Here is an 18,964-nt window from a genome sequence, read left to right as displayed (position 1 = left end):
GTGTTTTTACATTAATACATCAAAGGCTTTATTAATTTTTCTTCCCTTTTCTGCAAGAAAGGATGCATGATTTTGCTGGCAGACAATATATCTCCTTTCCAAAATTCAATCCATTTTGGAGTCAACTGAGTTACTCTTATGGGACTCTAGGTACAAGAAGCTGCCAGTGTAAGGTAGCCCTTCTTAGGCTGTAAATCCTAAAAGTACTTTTAGCCAGCCAAAAAGCTTCCAATTCCACAAGCCATTCTGTCTGCCATGATGGAAAGATGTGGAAAAGAACTTAACAGACTTGGTATCCACATCGGGTTTCCACTTGCCCTGATTTCAAAATTAGCACCCAGAAGCCCTTAGAGATAGACACTTCAGTGCCTTAGACAGGTGCAGACTGGTGAATGAGTCACTTAGAAAACCCAGTGAAAAGTTACAGAACCTCCACATCACAAGGGGGAACACAATCTAAAAAGACATCTTTTAGATGCTCTCTGGCATATCCTAGAAAAAGTAGAACTGTTCCTCTTTTCTATCTTTTTAAAGATAGAGAAATAAGGACAAACTCCAAAATCTTAGACTTGAAAGAGTTCTGGGAAACTAGTCCAATATCTTTGTCTTCAGATGGGAAAAAGCAAAGTCCAAAGAAGATGAACATCTAAGCCACGGCTGGACGGTGGCTTCAGAGTTCGGGTCCAGAGAGAGCTCTATCACCAAGGTATACCTTTCTTTGAGTGAGGATCTCTCCAGCTCTCCAAATCACTACCAAATCCCTCCCTCTAATAGCCATTCTGCTATTTTACACTTACAGAGAGAATGCCTATGTAATGTCTAATGAGAATCTGTAGCTTTATTTAAAATATATCTCACCTTATTCTACTTCCAGGGAACAAGATAGGATTCATTATGTCCCCACATACAAGAGTACTTGCCAGATCTCCTTCCTCAGGTTTACAAACTTGTCTATTCTAAATTTTTCTATCGCTTCAGTTTTCTAAAACAAAGATGAAGGGCCACATATCTACATTCCATTTATTCCTGAAATAATCACTACTATCTTAACGTCCCTGAAAGTGGTCAAGTTTCCTACACGTAAAACATTAAGGAATCTTAAACAGAAAAAGTCCTCAGTTTTTAAAAATTAGAAAACCAATTATGCAGCAGAAGGTGCCTTTTCTGCCAACAGCTCTGCCCTTGGCAAATCCATCCTTTTTTAGGACACAGAAAGTAGTAACGCTGCTGCCCTCCCCCAGGTGGAGCAAATAAGTCCTACAAGATCCTAAACCAAACCAATGTAGAAACCAAGTCCAGTAACCCAAGGTTAGTGAGCCTTCCTCAGTACTACAAAGATACACTCTTAAATATTCAACTAACAGGCTCATCTTTTCATATATAAATTTAAAAAGCTGCTCCAAAATGTGCCTTTAAATTTTCAGGACTACAACTTTAAGTTGAATGAAAGTGACCAGCAAGGAGACTAGCTAAAATATTTGGGGTTTTTTTGTTTTTTGTTTTTAAAGATTTTATTTATTTATTTGACAGAGAGAGACAGTGAGAGAGGGAACACAAGCAGGGGGAGTGGGAGAGGGAGAAGCAGGCTTCCCGCTGAGCAGGGAGCCCGAGCAGGGAGCCCGATGCGGGGCTCAATCCCAGGACCCTGGGATCGTGACCTGAGCCCGAAGGCAGATGCTTAACGACTGAGCCACCCAGGCATCCCTAGCTAAAATATTTGAAAATAATTTCTGGCCCTACTCCTAAGACATTTTACTATCTCCTTTTTTATGTTGACTTTCAAGAATAAGAGGCAAGTAAAGCACTTGCATTTACTTGCATTTTGAGTCCTTCGGCTAAGAACAACTGTACTTCAGACAACTAGCAAGGTTTGAGATGTTTTAAGTAGCCACTTCTTAGCAAGATTTCAACTTTTTAAAAAAATGCTCTAAATTTTGCAAAGTGACACCAAGAGGCTAGTATTGGCTTTGATAAAAAAAATGTTAACAAGAGCCAAGCAGCACTAACTTTACCAGAGATCAATTACTCTGAATGGAACCAATTCTCTTTCAATTCTAAAGATTCACGCATTCTTGATATAGGTATTGTTTACCCTAATGAAGACTCACACAAGTGCAAGCACACATACACACCCACACCAATACACATGTAGTAAGTGTAGCAAAAATACACTGTGGCTGGCTGAAAAGTCAATGCAATTTACTTCAAATTTTAGTGTTCATATGGGTAAAGACTATATTTATACACATCCCCTCTCCCAGAGATGTTTCATTGCTTAAAGGGAAGTAAATTTAATGAAGTTAAACTAATTAGAAGCTGTGCTTATATTATAAAAGCTTATTAATTCTTCATTTCTCTTTTGCCGTTCTCCCCTGTAACACTGCAAAACAAAAACAAAAACAAAAACACGTTCTCAGGGAGCCTGGGTGGCTCAATCAGGTCCATAAGCATCTAACTTGGTTTCGGCTCAGGTCATGATCTCAGGGTCCTGGGATGGAGCCCCATGACCGGCTCGACGCTCATGGGGGAGTCCACTTGAGGATGCTCTCCCTCTCCCTAATAAGTAAATCTTAAAAAAAAAAAAAATTCTCCCATCCTGCACCTCTGCAGATCCTAACTAAACCAGAAAATGTTTCCCAAGTCTTACACTTTAACTTCCATTCAAGTAATCACAAACTAGTCTGGCCGATACTGATCACTCCCTTCCCTAAATTCGAACCATATATAGGAAACACTATACATTCTTTTTGTTGTCATTCGTATTCACTGCCTCCTTGACTAGCTACAGAGTAGCTCCTTGAGTACAGAAACCTCACTCTATACTTAGTTTGTCTCCTTTGTGCCTAAACAGTAGGTTATGCTTCCAAAAAATAGGGGTACCAATGGGGTGCCTTGGTGGCTCAGTTAAGCATCTGACCCTTGATTTCAGTTCAGGTCATGATCTCAGGTTTGTCTCTCTCCCTCTGCTCCTCTCCCAGCTTCACGCCCACCCTCTCTCTCTCAAATAAATAAATGAGTAAAATCTTTGAAAAAATAAAATAAAATTTAAAAAGTACGGGCACCTGGCTGGCTCAGTCAGTAGAGCTTGTGACTCTAGATCTTCAGGGTCATGAGTTCCAGCCCCACACTGGGGGTAGAGTTTGCTTTAAAAAAAAATAACTTCCAGGGGCGCCTGGGTGGCTCAGCCATTAGGCGTCTGCCTTCGGCTCGGGTCGTGGTCCCAGGGTCCTGGGATCGAGCCCCGCATCGGATTCCCTGCTCTGCGGGAAGCCTGCTTCTCCCTCTCCCACTCCCCCTGCTTGTGTTCCCTCTCTTGCTGTGTCTCTCTCTGTCAAATAAATAAAATCTTTAAAAAATAAAAGATAAAAAAAAATAACTTCCAGGGTGCCTGGGTGGCTCACTTGGTTAAGCATCTGCCTTTGGTTCAGGTCATGATCCCAGGGTTCTGGGATCAAGCCCCGCATTGGACTCCCTGCTCTGCGGAGAGCCTGCTTCTCCCTCTCCCTCTGCCTGCCGCTCTGCCTACTTGTGCTCTCTATCTCTCTGTCAAATAAATAAATAAAATCTTTAAATAGATAAATATTAATTGAAAAAAGTAACTTCTGGGGCGCCTGGGTGGCTCAGTCGGTTAAGCATCTGCCTTCGACTCAGGTCATGATCTCTAGGTCCTGGGATCGAGCCCTGCATCAGGCTCCCAGCTCAGCGGCGAGTCTGCTTCTCTCCCCCTGCTTGTGCTCTTTCTATCTCTATCGCTCTCAAATAAATAAATAAAATCTTTTAAAAAATTAAATTAGGGGCACCTGGGTGGTTCAGTCGTTAAGTATCTGACTTCAGCTCAGGTCATGATCCCAGGGTCCTGGGATCAAGCCCTGCCATCAGGCTCCCTGCTCGGTGGGAGGCCTGCTTCTCCCTCTCCCACTCCCCCTGCTTGTGTTCCTGCTCTCACTATCACTCTCTGTCAAATAAATAAATAAAATATTTTTAAAAAATAAAGTCTATTTAAAAAAATAAATAATTAAAAATTAAAATTAATAATTAAAAATTTAAAAAAATTTTTAAATAACTTCAGTATCTGTATTTTGGGAGGGACGCATATTAGGCATTTTTTTAAATCCTCCCCCAAAACATCAATTTTTATACAGCTCACCAAGATGAGATTTTTACCATCAATCATTTTACAAGTATTGGCTTCATATACTCTAAGGAAACATGCTTTGGAGAGGAAACCAGGTCAGAATCCCAAAATCCATCATATGTGATCTTGGGCAAATTAATTCATATATCTCAGCCTATTTCTTTATCTGGATAACAGATCCATCCTGATAGAGTTATTGATGAGACAATGCATGCAGACCCCCTTAGAACCTATGGAATACATGGTCAGCAAATGGTAGTTATTATTACTCTATGAATAAATAATGAGGAATGCAGAAGGAAGAGTAACACTGCATTACTGCTGGAATATACTTTGGTTATCTACATATGCCTACATCCAGGTCTGAGGAATTATATATGGATACCAAAAAAATAACATTTCTAACAAAAATAAGAAGAGCGAGGTTTGGAAACCTTGTGGGGGGAAAAGGCATTTTTGGAAGGGAAAAATGACTTTAAAATATTATTGTCATCATGTAAATAAAATCAACTTTCTACTCAATTTTGTTCACTATTCTTCAATTAGACTTAAGCCTTTAGAGATTATAAAGTATTGTGTACAAAACAGCAAACGGCATTCCTTTATTTTGTATAATTAATTTTTAAAATCTGGGATTAGATTTTTGGTAGAGTAGACCAGGCTAAAATCACAAGATAAACATGGTTTCCCCTCTATACTTAGTATCTGATTCATCTGTTAACTTTCTGTTCAAATTTCGCTCCAGGGCACCTGGGTGGCTCAGTTGGTTGGGCGACTGCCTTCGGCTCAGGTCATGATCCTGGAGTCCCTGGATTGAGTCCCGCATCAGGCTCCCTGCTCGGCGGGGAGTCTGCTTCTCCCTCTGACCCTCCCCCGTCTCATGTGCTCTCTCTCGTTCTCTCTCTCTCAAATAAATGAATAAAATCTTTAAAAAAAAAAAAAAATTTTTTGGTCCAAAAGCTAATTGAGAAAAATCTCTTCCCCAATAACCATATAAGGTTTATTGCTGAGCACTATTTTAATGATATTAGGCAGGTACAGGAGACATAAAGCCACCTACCTATCTTCTCTTAAAGCTCTAGGGGAAAAACAAGAACAGACCCAAAACCCATAATCTAAGATGATAGGACACTGGAACTCCAACCACAAGATGATTCAGAAAAGTTGGAAACAAAATCTTTTAACACAGGAAGCAAGACTCTCAAAACCAAAACCACCAAAAGAATTTAACTAATGCCTAACCACAAAGGCAGTCAATGAATATTTACTACAAATCACGAGAAGAATTACCTTAATTTTGAATCCTCAGAACCTAGCACAGTGCCTAGATTAAAGAATATTTGCTAAATCAAAGAAAAAATGTATTTAATGATTGGTATAAAAGAGAATCCAGAATACAGCTATTCTCCCTCCTTTAAAACATTAAAATAGATGTGGGAGCTATTAAATATTGGATATGCAAAAAATAAAACAGAAGAAAAAAACCTACAATTACTCTCCAGAACAAGAGAACCAAAAGCATATGCCCCCAGCTTGAGAACCTAGCATACCTCTATTAATTCAAACTATATGTTCTACCTTATCACCAATACATTCTTATTGTCAACAACTAGAATCACCAGAAGTCAGTTGTACTTTATACTCCCATTTCTTTTAGAATTATGGCACTCTTCCCTATCCATGTTTGGGTGACAGTAAATTTTGTTCTTGCAAATTTTAAACATTATAAACAAACCAAAATTCTTGTTCTGTAATTCTGTGTAGGTAAGGGAGGACTGACTGAGGCCTTTACCTTCTGGAATTATTTCACCAGAAATCTAACAATTTCCTCTTCATAATGGAGCTCTAAACAACCTCCTCAGAAAATGGCACTACTCTAAAAATAGGTTATCAACATGTTCTGATTAGCGGCCAATCTAAGACTCCCTTCCACTGTAAAAAGAACCTAGCAACTGGATAATGAGACAAAAGTAAGGACATCTGATGTATATAAAATTATTTTGTAAAATTTAAAGCCTCAATTTACAACTGACTGGTTAATATAATCATCAATAATTTGTGCTCATGTTTTGGTTGCTTTGTTTTGTTTTTAAGACATTAGGGTAAGATTAACATTCTTCCTATAATGAGATCATTCTGGTAAAATTCTGCAATATCCCACTTCTATCATGAGGATGGCAACAAGGAAAAGCAAGCACATACTTCTGGAGACTAAATTCAGACACATTTGATGAAAGACAGCTCCAAACTTCCCTTAAAAACAGTCCCATTTTTCTGACACACCAGTTCACTTACCTCTCCCATCGCTCTTCCCTCCAGAGCAAGTGCTTGAAAATCATGATTCAGTTCATCCATAGAACGTACCTATCATTCAAAATAGAGAAGGGGAAAATTTCAAGTTAGCATCTTGAATTTCACATACACGTTAAACACAACTGAAAGGCTTTTCTATGTTTACTTTCAGATACTAACAAAGACAGTAACAATAATCAAGTGACTGACATTAAATATTCACTTACCTTTAATCATCAGGGTTCAAAGCCAATGACCTGTTTTCTCCCCTCCCATTCCTTTTTTTTTTTCAAAACATGAAAAACACATAATCCAGGAAAAGGATATTCTATCACAAGAGAATTGTTAACTATTTTTCATACATTTTAATTTAATAAGTAAAGACCAATAATCTGAAGGGCAATGACATATGATGAGTGACCTGAATATGGCTACAGACTCAAAAGGCCACAGTGCTTGCCCCCAACTGCAAACAGCAAGTAGAAACCAGGGGACTCATTTGATCTGACCCAGCTATTCTTTGATAAACCTCAGGGAAAGGTACTACAAACTATATAACGGAGTGCCCCAACATTTCTCCATGTTGGAAGATTTCTGGGGGCTCCTGGGATCTCAACTCCAGTAGGAAAAAAACAGCACGTATCACAAGAATCCCTTCAAACTTCACCCATCATTAAATGTACTACCCACATCATAACAATCTTTCCAGACTTCAGTTAACTCATCTCTAAGGTCATTGCTACAAGATAAGGTTAGATCAAGGATGAAGTGTGAAAGAGTTCATTCAAAGCAATCATAATTCAAAAACCTGTGTTGTCCAATATTCTATTAGTGCTCTCAGTTATGAGAGGCAAACCATCCCTGCTGCCTGAGGCTGGAGGACAGTCCCTTGTTTATTCAAGAGGAAGTCTCCTCTACCTACCGGAAAAAGATGGCAGCTGAGTGCCTGAAGCAGCAATCTCCCAAACCCCCTCATCTGACCATCACTACCTCCCGGGGTAGATATACAGCTGCCAGCAGTGGGTACATACAAAGAAGGAGGTGAGGCTAAGGCTAGGCAGGGAGAGGGATGAGTGCGGAGAGCATGACCTAGAATACAGGTAAGAGAACCAATTCAAGGATTTTATTAACAGCTTCCTATTTATCACCCAATAATCTTAATTTGACTGAACTGACACTACACAAAAATACAGTTGCACTGCTGTTTTAAATCATATATTTTCAAAATCCAGAGCTGATATATGCCACAAAATGACACATTGTGTCACTAAGACAAAACAGCTCTGGGATGCCTGCTAAAATGTAAATTTATAAAATTCAAAATGAAGCTAAAATTCAGCCCAATGAGAACAAAGAGACATAGAGACAAAGTTTTTTATTGTGGTAAAACCACTTCCAAGGGCCTTGAAACAGAAGCTATGAACACATTACAAGGTGTTTCCATTATTTAGGTAAACACACTGAATGAGCTCCTGACCTATAGGTAGTAAAGGTAAGAGGGGGGCCAGGGAGGGGATAAGGACAGGATATTAGCTGGAAAACTACAAATGTCAGATGAAATTATTTTGAACCTTCAGACCAGAGTTAACATTTACAAAGCATGTAAATCAAATGCATAAAAACTCTCTATCTAGCTCTTTCTGTGGAATCTAATCATATGTTTAACTAGAGCTAGGCATTTCTTGAAAATCCAAAAATCTACAAAGAACTTTAACCAAAAATGTTGGAAATTCTATTTATATTTCCCAAGGAAAAAGTAGGAGTAGTAAGGGAAGGTACAGAACATGCATATGCATATTCAGGTCATCATCACAAACGTGTCGTCACAGCTATCATTCCCATTTAAAAGATGAGAGGGGCGCCTGCAGTCAGTTAAGCATCTGTACTCTTGGTTTGGGTTCGGTCAGGATCTCAGGGTTGTGAGATGGAGTCCTGCATCAGGCTCCGTGCTCAGCGGGGAGTCTGCTCAAGAATTTTCTCTCTCTCCCTCTGTCCCTCCCCTCGCTCTTTAAATATATAAATAAAATCTTTTTAAAAAAAGGATGAGAAAACTAAGCCTCCGAGAAATGCCCTTCCAACTATTGTTAAGAGGGAAGAGCACTTACATGGCACTGCCAGAATCTAAATCCAGGTCTTCCAATTCATAATGCAATGTCCTTCCTATGTCACCATGCTGCCTCCAAGGCAGCCACAGGAAGCTACCACCCGCAGATCAAAGTGACCTCCCTTTCTGCTTGGGTTTTGAGGAGTATGCTCTCTTGGTCTTTTTGCCTTTGCTTTCCCCAGTCTCCTCCCCCCACCTTCAAAGTCAGCCCATCCTGCCCTTGGAGCAATTTGCATTCCTTTCTATATGATCTTCCCATCTATCACATCTCTCTCTCCCTCTCTCTCATTTCCTAATTTCCTAGCTTGCTCAGGTCTTTCTCCCTCTCTTCAATTCTCTTCTCCAGCCTTCCGTCTTTTCCGGGGGTCTCCCTCTGCCTCCCCTACAGGAGGAACACTCTTCCTCTTCCCTCTGTGTACTCCCTCCTAACTCCTGTAGACACTGGTGAGAAGGAGCCTCACTCTCCAAAGTTTGCAGTGCTAGTCCAGAAACTCCATTATAAACCAACTGCCCACAGGTGACTAGACCAGATAAACCAAACCATTCTCACAAAAATGTTTTTAACTAGTCAGGAACTTACTGTTTATTACAGGAGCTATACCTGGTATGGTCATCGACACCAGACCGACTCTGCACACAAATTCTTCCTAAGAAACAAAACTAATGACCAAAGGAAGATGGCTCAGGAATCCAGAGAAATCAAAGAACAGAAATACTTTAGGCAGGTAACAAAGAAGCCCTTTCTATCATAAAGGAGAAAAGGTGGCTGTAAATTATAATCAGAGTAAATGCTCCCATCACAACAGAACACTCTCTTCCACTTCTCGTGCTCTACCTTCCCTTTCTCTAGAATTTAATTTGAGTGCCAGGTTAATGTTAATTTCTAGCACTACTTACTAATTCCTTTTCCACTTTTGCTAAATGTAAGATGTCCTTCATTCCACCAACTGATCTTCCCTATCTCCTCTGGTTTCACCAATCTATTTCTACTTTTCCTCTTTGGGCTATTTGCCAGTAACATGTAACTTTCTCATAACCATCCAAAACTTTCTCAACACTGCTGCCCCTCCCCACAAAGGCATCTCCTGCTCCCTCTACTGAAGAGGCAAAGCAAGATAAGCACTTTACTGCCTGACCTACCTCTATATTCCTAGCTTCATCCCACCACAGGTATCATCAATACACATACCCTATGCTTCTGAGTTTCCCTTCCACTACCCAGATCCCAGAACTTTCTTCTGAAAGCCTCAACAGCTGCCTCCTCCTCTCAGGGATCCTGTCCTAACTAGAGCTATAAATGCAGCAAATTAAGTTGCATGTTTTACCACACAGGAAGTTATAAAATCAAAAGAGAAACCCAGAACTATATATCACACTTGGAAAATTAAAAATTAAGCAAAAGTAGCACCTTACAAATCTTTATTTTAAAATAATCACATTCTAAAGTACCTGCCCTTTCCGATGAGGGAGCAGAAGGCTCGCTGAGGACAAAGCATAAGCCTACACCCTGCAACCTCCCCACCCTCCCACTCCTGGGTGGGACATGTGTGACATTCTTCCAGGAAGCTCCCAACTGTCTTAATGTTAATACCTTGCTAGAGGGAAAAACAACCTTAACTTGACAATGGCATGGCCTCCGATATGTTGTATCTTTTTTTTTTTTAATATTTTGTTTATTTATTGAGAGAGAGCATGAGTACAAGCAGGGGGAGCGGCAAAAGCAGGCTCCCCACTGAGCAGGGAGCCTAATGCAGGTATCTTGTAGGTCGGTCCTCTTTAGCATATGAAAGTGTTTTTGAAACCTTCCTTTTCCTGGGGCGCCTGGGTGGCTCAGTCGTTAAGCGTCTGCCTTCGGCTCAGGTCATGAGGGATCGAGCCCCGCATCGGGCTCCCTACTCCGCGGGAAGCCTGCTTCTCCCTCTCCCACTCCCCGCTTGTGTTCCCTCTCTCACTGTGTCTCTCTCTGTCAAATAAATAAATAAAATCTTAAAAAAAAAAAAAAAATGAGGGGCGCCTGGGTGGCTCAGTCGTTAAGCGTCTGCCTTCGGCTCAGGTCATGATCCCAGGGTGCTGGGATCGAGCCCCGCATCAGGCTCTCTGTTCAAAAGGGAGCCTGCTTCTCCCTCTCCCACTCTGCCAGCTTGTGTTCCCTCTCTCACTGTCTCTCTCTGTCAAATAAATAAATAAAATCTTTAAAAAAAAAAAAAATGAAACCTTCCTTTTCCTTACTTCCCCCAACTCCCGAGTATATATATAATCACCACTCCTGAAGATCCCGGTGCAGCTCTTTCTGCCGACCGGTCCTGTCCCACTGCTTTAATAAACGACCATTTTGCACCAAAGACGTCTCAATAAGTCGTGGGCTCCAGACCTCACCCCACAGAACCTCACCTATATTCCAAAACCACTCATATGGCGCCTGAATGTGGGGCTTTGAGTCTTCACATCTGAACTCAGCTTCCGTGCAAACTTGGTGAATACTTTCTTTCCTCTTCCTTTACTCTCATTTCAGGGGCTCTTCAAGGAGTACAGTCTTACTGGAACACTTGCATGTCCATTGCTCAGGCTCCAATTCTCTAGCCCATGGCTACTTATGGGGAGGAGAAAGCCTGGCTAGAAGTTAGTACCTTAGCCGGGACGGTAATAAGACCCAGAAACTTGGGGCGCAGATGTGGCTCAGATGGTTAAGCGTCTGCCTTCAGCTCAGGTTATGGTCTCAGGATCTCGGGGTCCTGGGATCCAGCCCCGCATTGGGGCTCCCTGCTCAGCGGGGAGTCTGCTTCTCCCTCTTCCTCTGCCTGCCCCTGCTCATGCTCTCTCTCTTCAAATAAATATTAAAAAAAAAAAAAAAGACCCAGAAACTTGATGCCCCTCTCTTTATTCCTGTTCTTATACAAAGTTGTCTGTCTTGGGCACAGGACAGCCACCTAAGTGACTAGCACGGCTGCCAATCTTAAGATTCCCATGTGAGGTTTCCTCCTGATTGATCTACTGTGATCCCCTTCACATGCCTGGTCTAGCCACTTCTGGCCATGGGACCTCCTCCTTCTGGCCATGGGACCTCCACTAGGAGCTGGCTGAAACCAGTACCTGATGGTATTAAAACCCAACCGGGGACCGTTTCCTGGGGAAGTTGGCTCTGAGGACCACATGTGTTGGAATATCACTTAGAATCATGATGGACTTCTAGCTTTACTGTTTTCTGTCAATGTCCTCTACTAACTACTTAAGCTACAAAATTACATCGGTAATTTCCCCTTGTAAAACTTTTCTAGTGTTCTCCATGGGTGAAAAACAGCAGGTTCTTCAAGGCACGGTATTTCAGTCCATACGCCAGGCACCCATCTGTAGCCTAGGATGCACTGGGGAAGCAGAGCGGAGGGCAGGCCTCCCTCCTACAGGGGCCTTTTAACTGCTGCGGTGATCATAGTGACTTTGTTTAGGGACACCTCGGATCGCTTTTTTTTTTTTTTTTTTAAGATTTTATTTATTTATTTGAGAGAGAGAATGAGAGACAGAGAGCATGAGAGGGAGGAGGGTCAGAGGGAGAAGCAGACTCCTCGCTGAGCAGGGAGCCCGATGCGGAACTCAATCCCGGGACTCCGAAGGCAGTCGCTTAACCAACTGAGCCACCCAGGTGCCCTCGGGTTGCTTTGACACCAGGAACCTATGACATACACATCCTGTGCGTGGGACGCCACCTGGTGGGGGGCGCGGTTTCTAGGTAATGGACATTCTCTTTTCTTCAGTTCCCAAGGATTCTCCCTTGGGATGCCTTTTTAACCCACTGGACACAATTCGGACTGCAAAACTTAGGGAAGGTCTGAGCTCCTGTAACACTGCATGGCCTCAGTGGGATCTATTCAGCCAGATCTCTGCAGGAAATAGGGCAAATGGACCTACGTGCTACCTTCATTGCTCATACTTAGGCCTTCATTGCTCTACACCAGGACCCTGACCTAAGGGCCTCTTGCAAAATGTGTTTGCCCAAATGTGTCGGCTTATAAACTCCCCGGACATATTGGGTGATAATTATCTAAATAGGCCTCCTTTGAGTAAACTCACACCATCCCAGACAAAGGGGACTCTTGACTATCTCTCTGTTCTTCCTAATAGATGTGGGAGCTTCTCCCTCACTCATTTCCTGGGTTAATGGCTATAACTGGAGCCATCTGTGGTTAGTCTACCTAGCGACGAGGACTTTAAGGAATATTCCCAAGCAGCTGCCAAAACTCCCTTTGTTTCAGGGGAATTCCCTGTCTTCTCTGGCCCAACAAGGACTGCCTATTCCCCCTTATTGGCAGGAAAACGTGGCATCTGCTCCTCTGGAGCTGATGAAATCAAGAACTGGGAACCCTTTCTCTGCCTCCTGGCAACACTTTGCCTCTCCGGTCTCCCTCTCCCCCTCCTCCTCTCCACACCACCTTGGGTGTGGCCTGCATAACTGGCTTCTAGACTATCCTCAGTGCCTCAGGCACCATGGCTCCTCCCTTCACTGTCTAGGAGCAAGAATCAAGAGGGAGCAGAAGGCTAGCTGAGGACAAAGCATAAGCTGACACCCTGCAACCTCTCCCCCACCCGCCACTCCTGGGTGGGATATGTGTGACATTTCTTCCGGGAAGCTCTGAACTATCTTAATGTTAATACCTTGCTAGAGGGGAAAACAACCTTAACTTGACAATGGCAAGGCCTCGGGTATCTTGTAGATATCTTATAGGGTCGGCCCTCTTTAGCAATGAAAGTTCTTTTGAAACCTCCCTTTTCCTTACATAATCAGCCACTCCTCCAAACCCCGGGGCGGCAGCTCTTTCTGCTCACAATCCGGTCCCTGTGCTTTAATAAACCATCCTTTTGCACCAAAGATGTCTCAAGAATTCTTGGTCGTCGGCTCCGGACCTCACCCCACCAAATTTCACCTATATTCCAAAACCCCATCAAGAAGAGCACCCCCTGGACTTAACACCACCCACTCCAGATTTCCCCACCAGGTAAAAAATTGGAAAATGGGGTGGGCCGAGGTAGAATATATTCAGTATTTAAACTAATTTTAAATTTGTTGGTTTAATTAATATAGACATGTCTTTAAAAAATCAACATTAAATGTAAAACTTAATCTCCTGAGGTTTGCTGAAGGTCAAATTCATGTTAACTATGTTGCAATTTGTTAGCAAAAAGATAACTTAAAATGATGGTTAATCTTGTCTGACTTAAAGTTTTCATGGGTAACTGTTAAGATAGCTTTCAAAGTCTTTGGTAACCTGAAACTTTAAAAAGTTTTCCTTGGGGGCGCCTGGGTGGCTCAGTCGTTAAGCGTCGTCTGCCTTTGGCTCAGGTCATGATCCCAGGATCCTGGGATCAAGCCCCAGTTCGGGCTCCCTGCTCAGCAAGAGGCCTGCTTCTCCCTCTCCCACTGCCTGCTTGTATTCCCTCTCTCGCTGTGTCTGTCAAATAAATAAAATCTTTAAAAAAAACAAAAGTGGGGTGCCTGGGTGGCTCAGTCGGTTAAGCGTCTGCCTTCGGCTCAGGTCATCATCTCAGGCTCCTGGGATCGAGCCCCACATCGGGCTCCCTGCTCAGCGGGGAGTCTGCTCCTCCCTCTCCCTCTGTGCTCTCTCTCCCTCTCTCTCTCTTTCAAATAAATAAATAAAATCTTTAAAAATAAATAAATAAATAATAAAAAAACAAAAGTTTTGCTTGGATGATAAATGGAACTGAATTCGTTGGACATCTAGGTCTTTTCCAAATAGGATAAAAAGTGCTAAAGCATTAATTACTGAATATAGGTTTGCGCTTTTGACTTCTTATTGCAAAGAAACGAAGGATATTTGGGTCTGCTGGTAAACATGCTTTGTGCTTAACTGATTCAAAAATTTGCCATCTAAAATTTTGGTGTTAGAGCGCCTGGGTGGCTCAATTGTTAAGCGTCTGCCTTCAGCTCAGGTCATGATCCCAGGGTCCTGGGATCGAGCCCCACATAAGGCTTCCTGCTCAGCGGAAAGCCTACTTCTCCCTCTCCTGCTCACCCTGTTTGTGCTCTCTCTCTGTCAAATAAATAAAAATCTTCAAAAAAATGTTTAAAGTTTTGGTGTTAACAGTTCACAATCGGTTACTACTTAGTTTTCACTGGGGACTTAGATTTCTAGGAGTGCAAAATTCTGCTAAATGTAAAGAAAACTGATGGGAATAAGGGAAACAACTCTGTTATGTAGAAAAGTAGGAGATATATAAGAAAGATATAAGGAATAGGAATGCATTTTTGTTTACGGTAAAAGAAGGTAATTTTGTCCTAAATAAGATGCTTGTTTGGAAAGAAATGGCTTGGGACAAATTCTGAATGCAAAGGAAAGTTGCAGAAGATTTGTGATGGGAAATCTTTGGAAGGGAATTTTAGGTGTGGTCAGAACGAAGATGAAAATAAAGGGATTTTTAAAAGTACAGTGGTGTAAGATTGAAATTCTATCTGTTCAAAAGACAAGTTTTCTTGGAATCTTTGATCGGCTCTTAATAAGAAAATGTAAAAGATTTTTTCCTCTTTTTGTCTGCCCAGAAAACCAGTCTCTATGTTTGGCCTTTATCAGGTCTTTGATGATCCCTAATCCTGTTTAGGCATGTGCTTTAAAACTTTCTAAGGTTTTAACAAACTTCCCCCAAATTTAAATCATGAACAGTCTAATTAGGCTTGTTTGGTATGTTACCTTACGGTATAAGATCATCACTCAATATTTTGATTACTGAAGTGTTCTGTGTCACAGCCTTGCCAGTTATACTGTAACCTCTCCCCAGATTTTTTTAACCATGTCCATTTCTGACTTTTTGTCATTTATAGTTATTATTATTCTCTTGTAAAATGTTTCATCTTCAAGGAGATACATATAAAGGACTTTCAGGGACAAATACAGGTATTCAATATAAAATCCTAAAACTGAAATGGGTAAGAATTTCCAGAATGAACAAAAGCTGCATTTAAATTAAGCAAGAATTAGTAACATGGGACTAAATGAACTAAAAATTATCGTTTTGTGACTCTAGATGTTAACTCTTCTAGATTAAGGAAACTAATAAGATACCTATGACTTACAAGAGTATGAGAAAATATTCATTTGTAGACAAACTGAAGCATTTAACTTCTATCTGAACCCTCTGAAATTCAAAAGGTTTCAGTTCAGTATTCTTTCTTCCATGGCAATTATAGTCATTTGCATAAGTTCAGTAACAATCTGTTTCTCCTTGTAATAGGACACACTTGGAAATGTTGGTTATTTTACCAAGGCTTACTGGACTGTCCTATTTGAGAAAGACATGCATAGACTCAGATATGACTGAACTGCTTTAAGGAAATAAGGGTGACTTTATGAAACCTGGAGCCATAAAGCCCCTTGGAAATGTTGGACTGATACCTTGCTTACAGAGTTCCCAACAGCCTCACCAGCTGAGTAAGGAATGTCACTTCCTGGCAGGTGCGGGAACCTCAGGATATATTGGGGACCTCAAGAAGAGGAATCTGCCCACATCTACAGGTATTACAGGCATGTCTGATGGCAAGTAGGTGGCTTGGCTTCTAGCCTGAGGCACTACTAAAAGTTCAACCTAGAGATTCCTTAGAAAAGTTCCAGCAAAGCAGATTCTAAAAAATCTGTATGATCATTCTTACTGAGCTTATGTAAATAATTAGGCCAGGTTTGTTAATTGGGACTTGTTTTGCAAACATTAGTCTTGATTTGGCTATCTCTGAAAATGAGGGTGTTTTTTTTTTATTCGGGGCGGGGCGGGGGGGGGGGCATGAGAAGCAGGCTCCCTGCAGAGCAGAGAGCCTGATGCGGGATTCGTCCCAAGACCCTGGGATCATGACCTGAGCTGAACGCAGACGCTTAACCAACTGAGCCACCCAGGCACCCCTTAGAGAGAAAAATTTGTTTTGATAACCCACCTCTGTGGATGTTAAATCCTAGTTGGATTGGGCTTAAATGCTGTTTGCTTGAGCCACCTCTATTGAGGTACAATTGCAAACAAAGGCTTTAGCTAAGCATACAACAGCCCTCCTGGTAAAAGGAGCCTCAAAGTTCACTATGGGACAGTCCCTGACTGTAACGACTTCAGTCTTAAGAGACCAAAAGCCACCAATAGATTATGGGAAGCCTACTTATTGAACACCAGACAATGCTTATAGATATGCCTGAAATATTTTAAACCCATCTACCCTTATGCCTGGAACTGACTATGTTCTATAGAGCATAACTGTTCAGAGGTTTTTATTCTAGTCATCCAGATTTAAGATACCCCTATTAAAAAATGCAGATGACAGTTGGTTTCCTGATGGCAATAGTTTCATGGAAAAAGGAATAATAAAAGCTGGGTATGCTATAGCACTCGTGCTTGGCAATTGCCAAAGTCTTAATATTCATACTGACTCCAAATATGCTTCCCTAGTCCTTCATGCCCATAGAGCAATTTTAAAGAGGGAATTATGGCTTGATAATCAAATATGACCCTGAAATTATTACACAAATTCAAAGGCTAGCCCTCCAAAACCAAATACCCCTTGATACCCTGACTGCACTTCAAAGAGGCCCAGTATTAGACGGCTGGCTCCTATGGTTATGTGACTCTTAAAATTCTGGCCATGGCTTCCCCCAGGTGCTGCTGTACTCTGGGTTTTGCCTGGATGCACGGAGGCATTATTAAAACCATTACCAACCCAGCTAACCTTCCAAATTTAAAACAATAGTGGACATGTTCTGTGTTACATTGATATGACCACCTAGCATCCATCTTTGTTCCCTTTTTGAGACTGGAGGATGTTTGGCACAGGGAAGCTCTAATACGTACATGGTCAAAGCCCTAAATGACACTGAAAATAGCATTTCTCTATTAAATACTAAAGGAATACAAATGTGTGAAGCAGTTTTACAAAACAGAATGGCATTAGATGTTTTTAAGTGTTGCACAAGGTAGAACTTGTACAATCATAAAAACAGAATGCTGTGTATACATTCCAGATTACCAGAGAAATACTTCTGGGTTTCTAACTGACATGAATACTCAAACTGGTGCTTTAAATAGATCGATCTCTCTCTCCATTCATGATTGGTTAAATTCCTGGCTTAGAGGAAGATTATGGTCAACTATTAAGGGTCATGTATCATGAGGAATTCTTAATCTCAGGAAACAAACTGAGGGTTGCTGGAGTGGTGGGGGGTGGGAGGGATGGGGTGGCTGGGTGACAGACATTGGGGAGGGTATGTGCTATATGGTGAGCACTGTGAATTGTATTAAGACTGCTGAATCACAGACCTGTACCTCTGAAACAAATAATACATTATATGTTAAAAAAAAAATCTGTTAAGGGTCACTTTATTGGACTTCTCATTCTTCTAGCCATACTAATCTTAATGTGTTGCCTTTTTCAGTATCTCTCCACTTAGTGCGAGATTCCGTCCCTACAATGACCTCACATCAACAGATGATTCTTACCACCCAGAGAGAGATTTCCTGACTTCCTGTCAGCCTTAGATTCAGCTGCCTCCCCTTTCGTAACTCCCCTAGGTAGGGACATCTCTACGCCCCTATTCAGCAGGACATTACAGAAAATGAGACCTTCTGCCTTCAACAACCTTAGATTTAAGGGTAAAAATTGCTCAGGGAGGAAATGATGAGGGAGCAGAAGGGGCAAGCTGAAGACAAAGCATAATATGAACAACCTCTCCCACCCCACCCCCTCCTCCCCTCTGGGTGGGACGTGTGTGACATTCCTCCAGGAATCTCCCAACTGTTTTAATGTTAATACCTTGCTGGGGGAGAAACAAGCTTGACAATGGCTCTGGTGTCTTGTACGTCAGTCCTCTTTAGCATATGAAAGTTCTTTTGAAACCTCCCTTTTCTTTACTTGCCCCAACACGGGGACAGGACCCATGCTTTAATAAACCACCATTTTGCACCACAGACGTCTCATTCTTTCTTGGTCGTAAGCTCTGGACCACCCCCCACCGAACCTCACATATATTCCAAAACCGCATCACTTCCCATCACCCCGAGAAGCCCTACTCATCCTTTCTTGGGGGGGCGGTTGGTTGTCCAATTCAGCATTTCCATAATCAATGTATTAGAAGTACCTAGATCTGGGACACCTGGGTGGGCCCAGTGGGTTAAGCATCCAACTCTGATTTCGGTTCAGGTTGTTATCTCAAGGTCATGAGACTGAGCCCCCCCCCCCCCCCCCCCGCCCAATCAGGCTCTGAGCTCAGCAGGGAGTCAGCTTGAGGATTCTCTCCCTCCCTCCCCCAACTCCTCAAAAAGCACCTAGATCATGCAAATGTCTAAATTACTTTCTAAACTTAACACATCCATTTCTCCACAATTCCCAACTAAGTCATCAATTCAGAGGAACTTCCACTCCATTCTCAATCCATTCAGAAGCTCCCCCTCCCCCCACGCCG

General features: G+C 41.9%; 1 protein-coding gene across 19 annotated transcripts in view; it reads right to left on the bottom strand.

Annotated features, from left to right (window-relative positions):
- PUM1 (pumilio RNA binding family member 1) overlaps nt 1-18,964 on the bottom strand; it is a 137,327-nt gene that overhangs the window by 81,819 nt on the left and 36,544 nt on the right. For all 19 annotated transcript variants that reach the window (XR_013448292.1, XR_013448294.1, XR_013448293.1 and 16 more), the window contains exon 3: nt 6,431-6,499. Coding sequence is in view for 16 of the 19 variants with exons in the window: in XM_078073510.1 (XP_077929636.1) it covers nt 6,431-6,499 (69 nt within the window). In the remaining 3 variants the exon portion in view is untranslated. The remainder of the gene's footprint in view (nt 1-6,430; nt 6,500-18,964) is intronic.

Source organism: Halichoerus grypus, chromosome 5, assembly GCF_964656455.1.
Source record: "Halichoerus grypus chromosome 5, mHalGry1.hap1.1, whole genome shotgun sequence".
Lineage (NCBI taxonomy): Eukaryota > Metazoa > Chordata > Mammalia > Carnivora > Phocidae > Halichoerus > Halichoerus grypus.
Note: the sequence above shows the minus strand (reverse complement) of the source record. Positions and strands in the feature narration are given on the sequence as shown.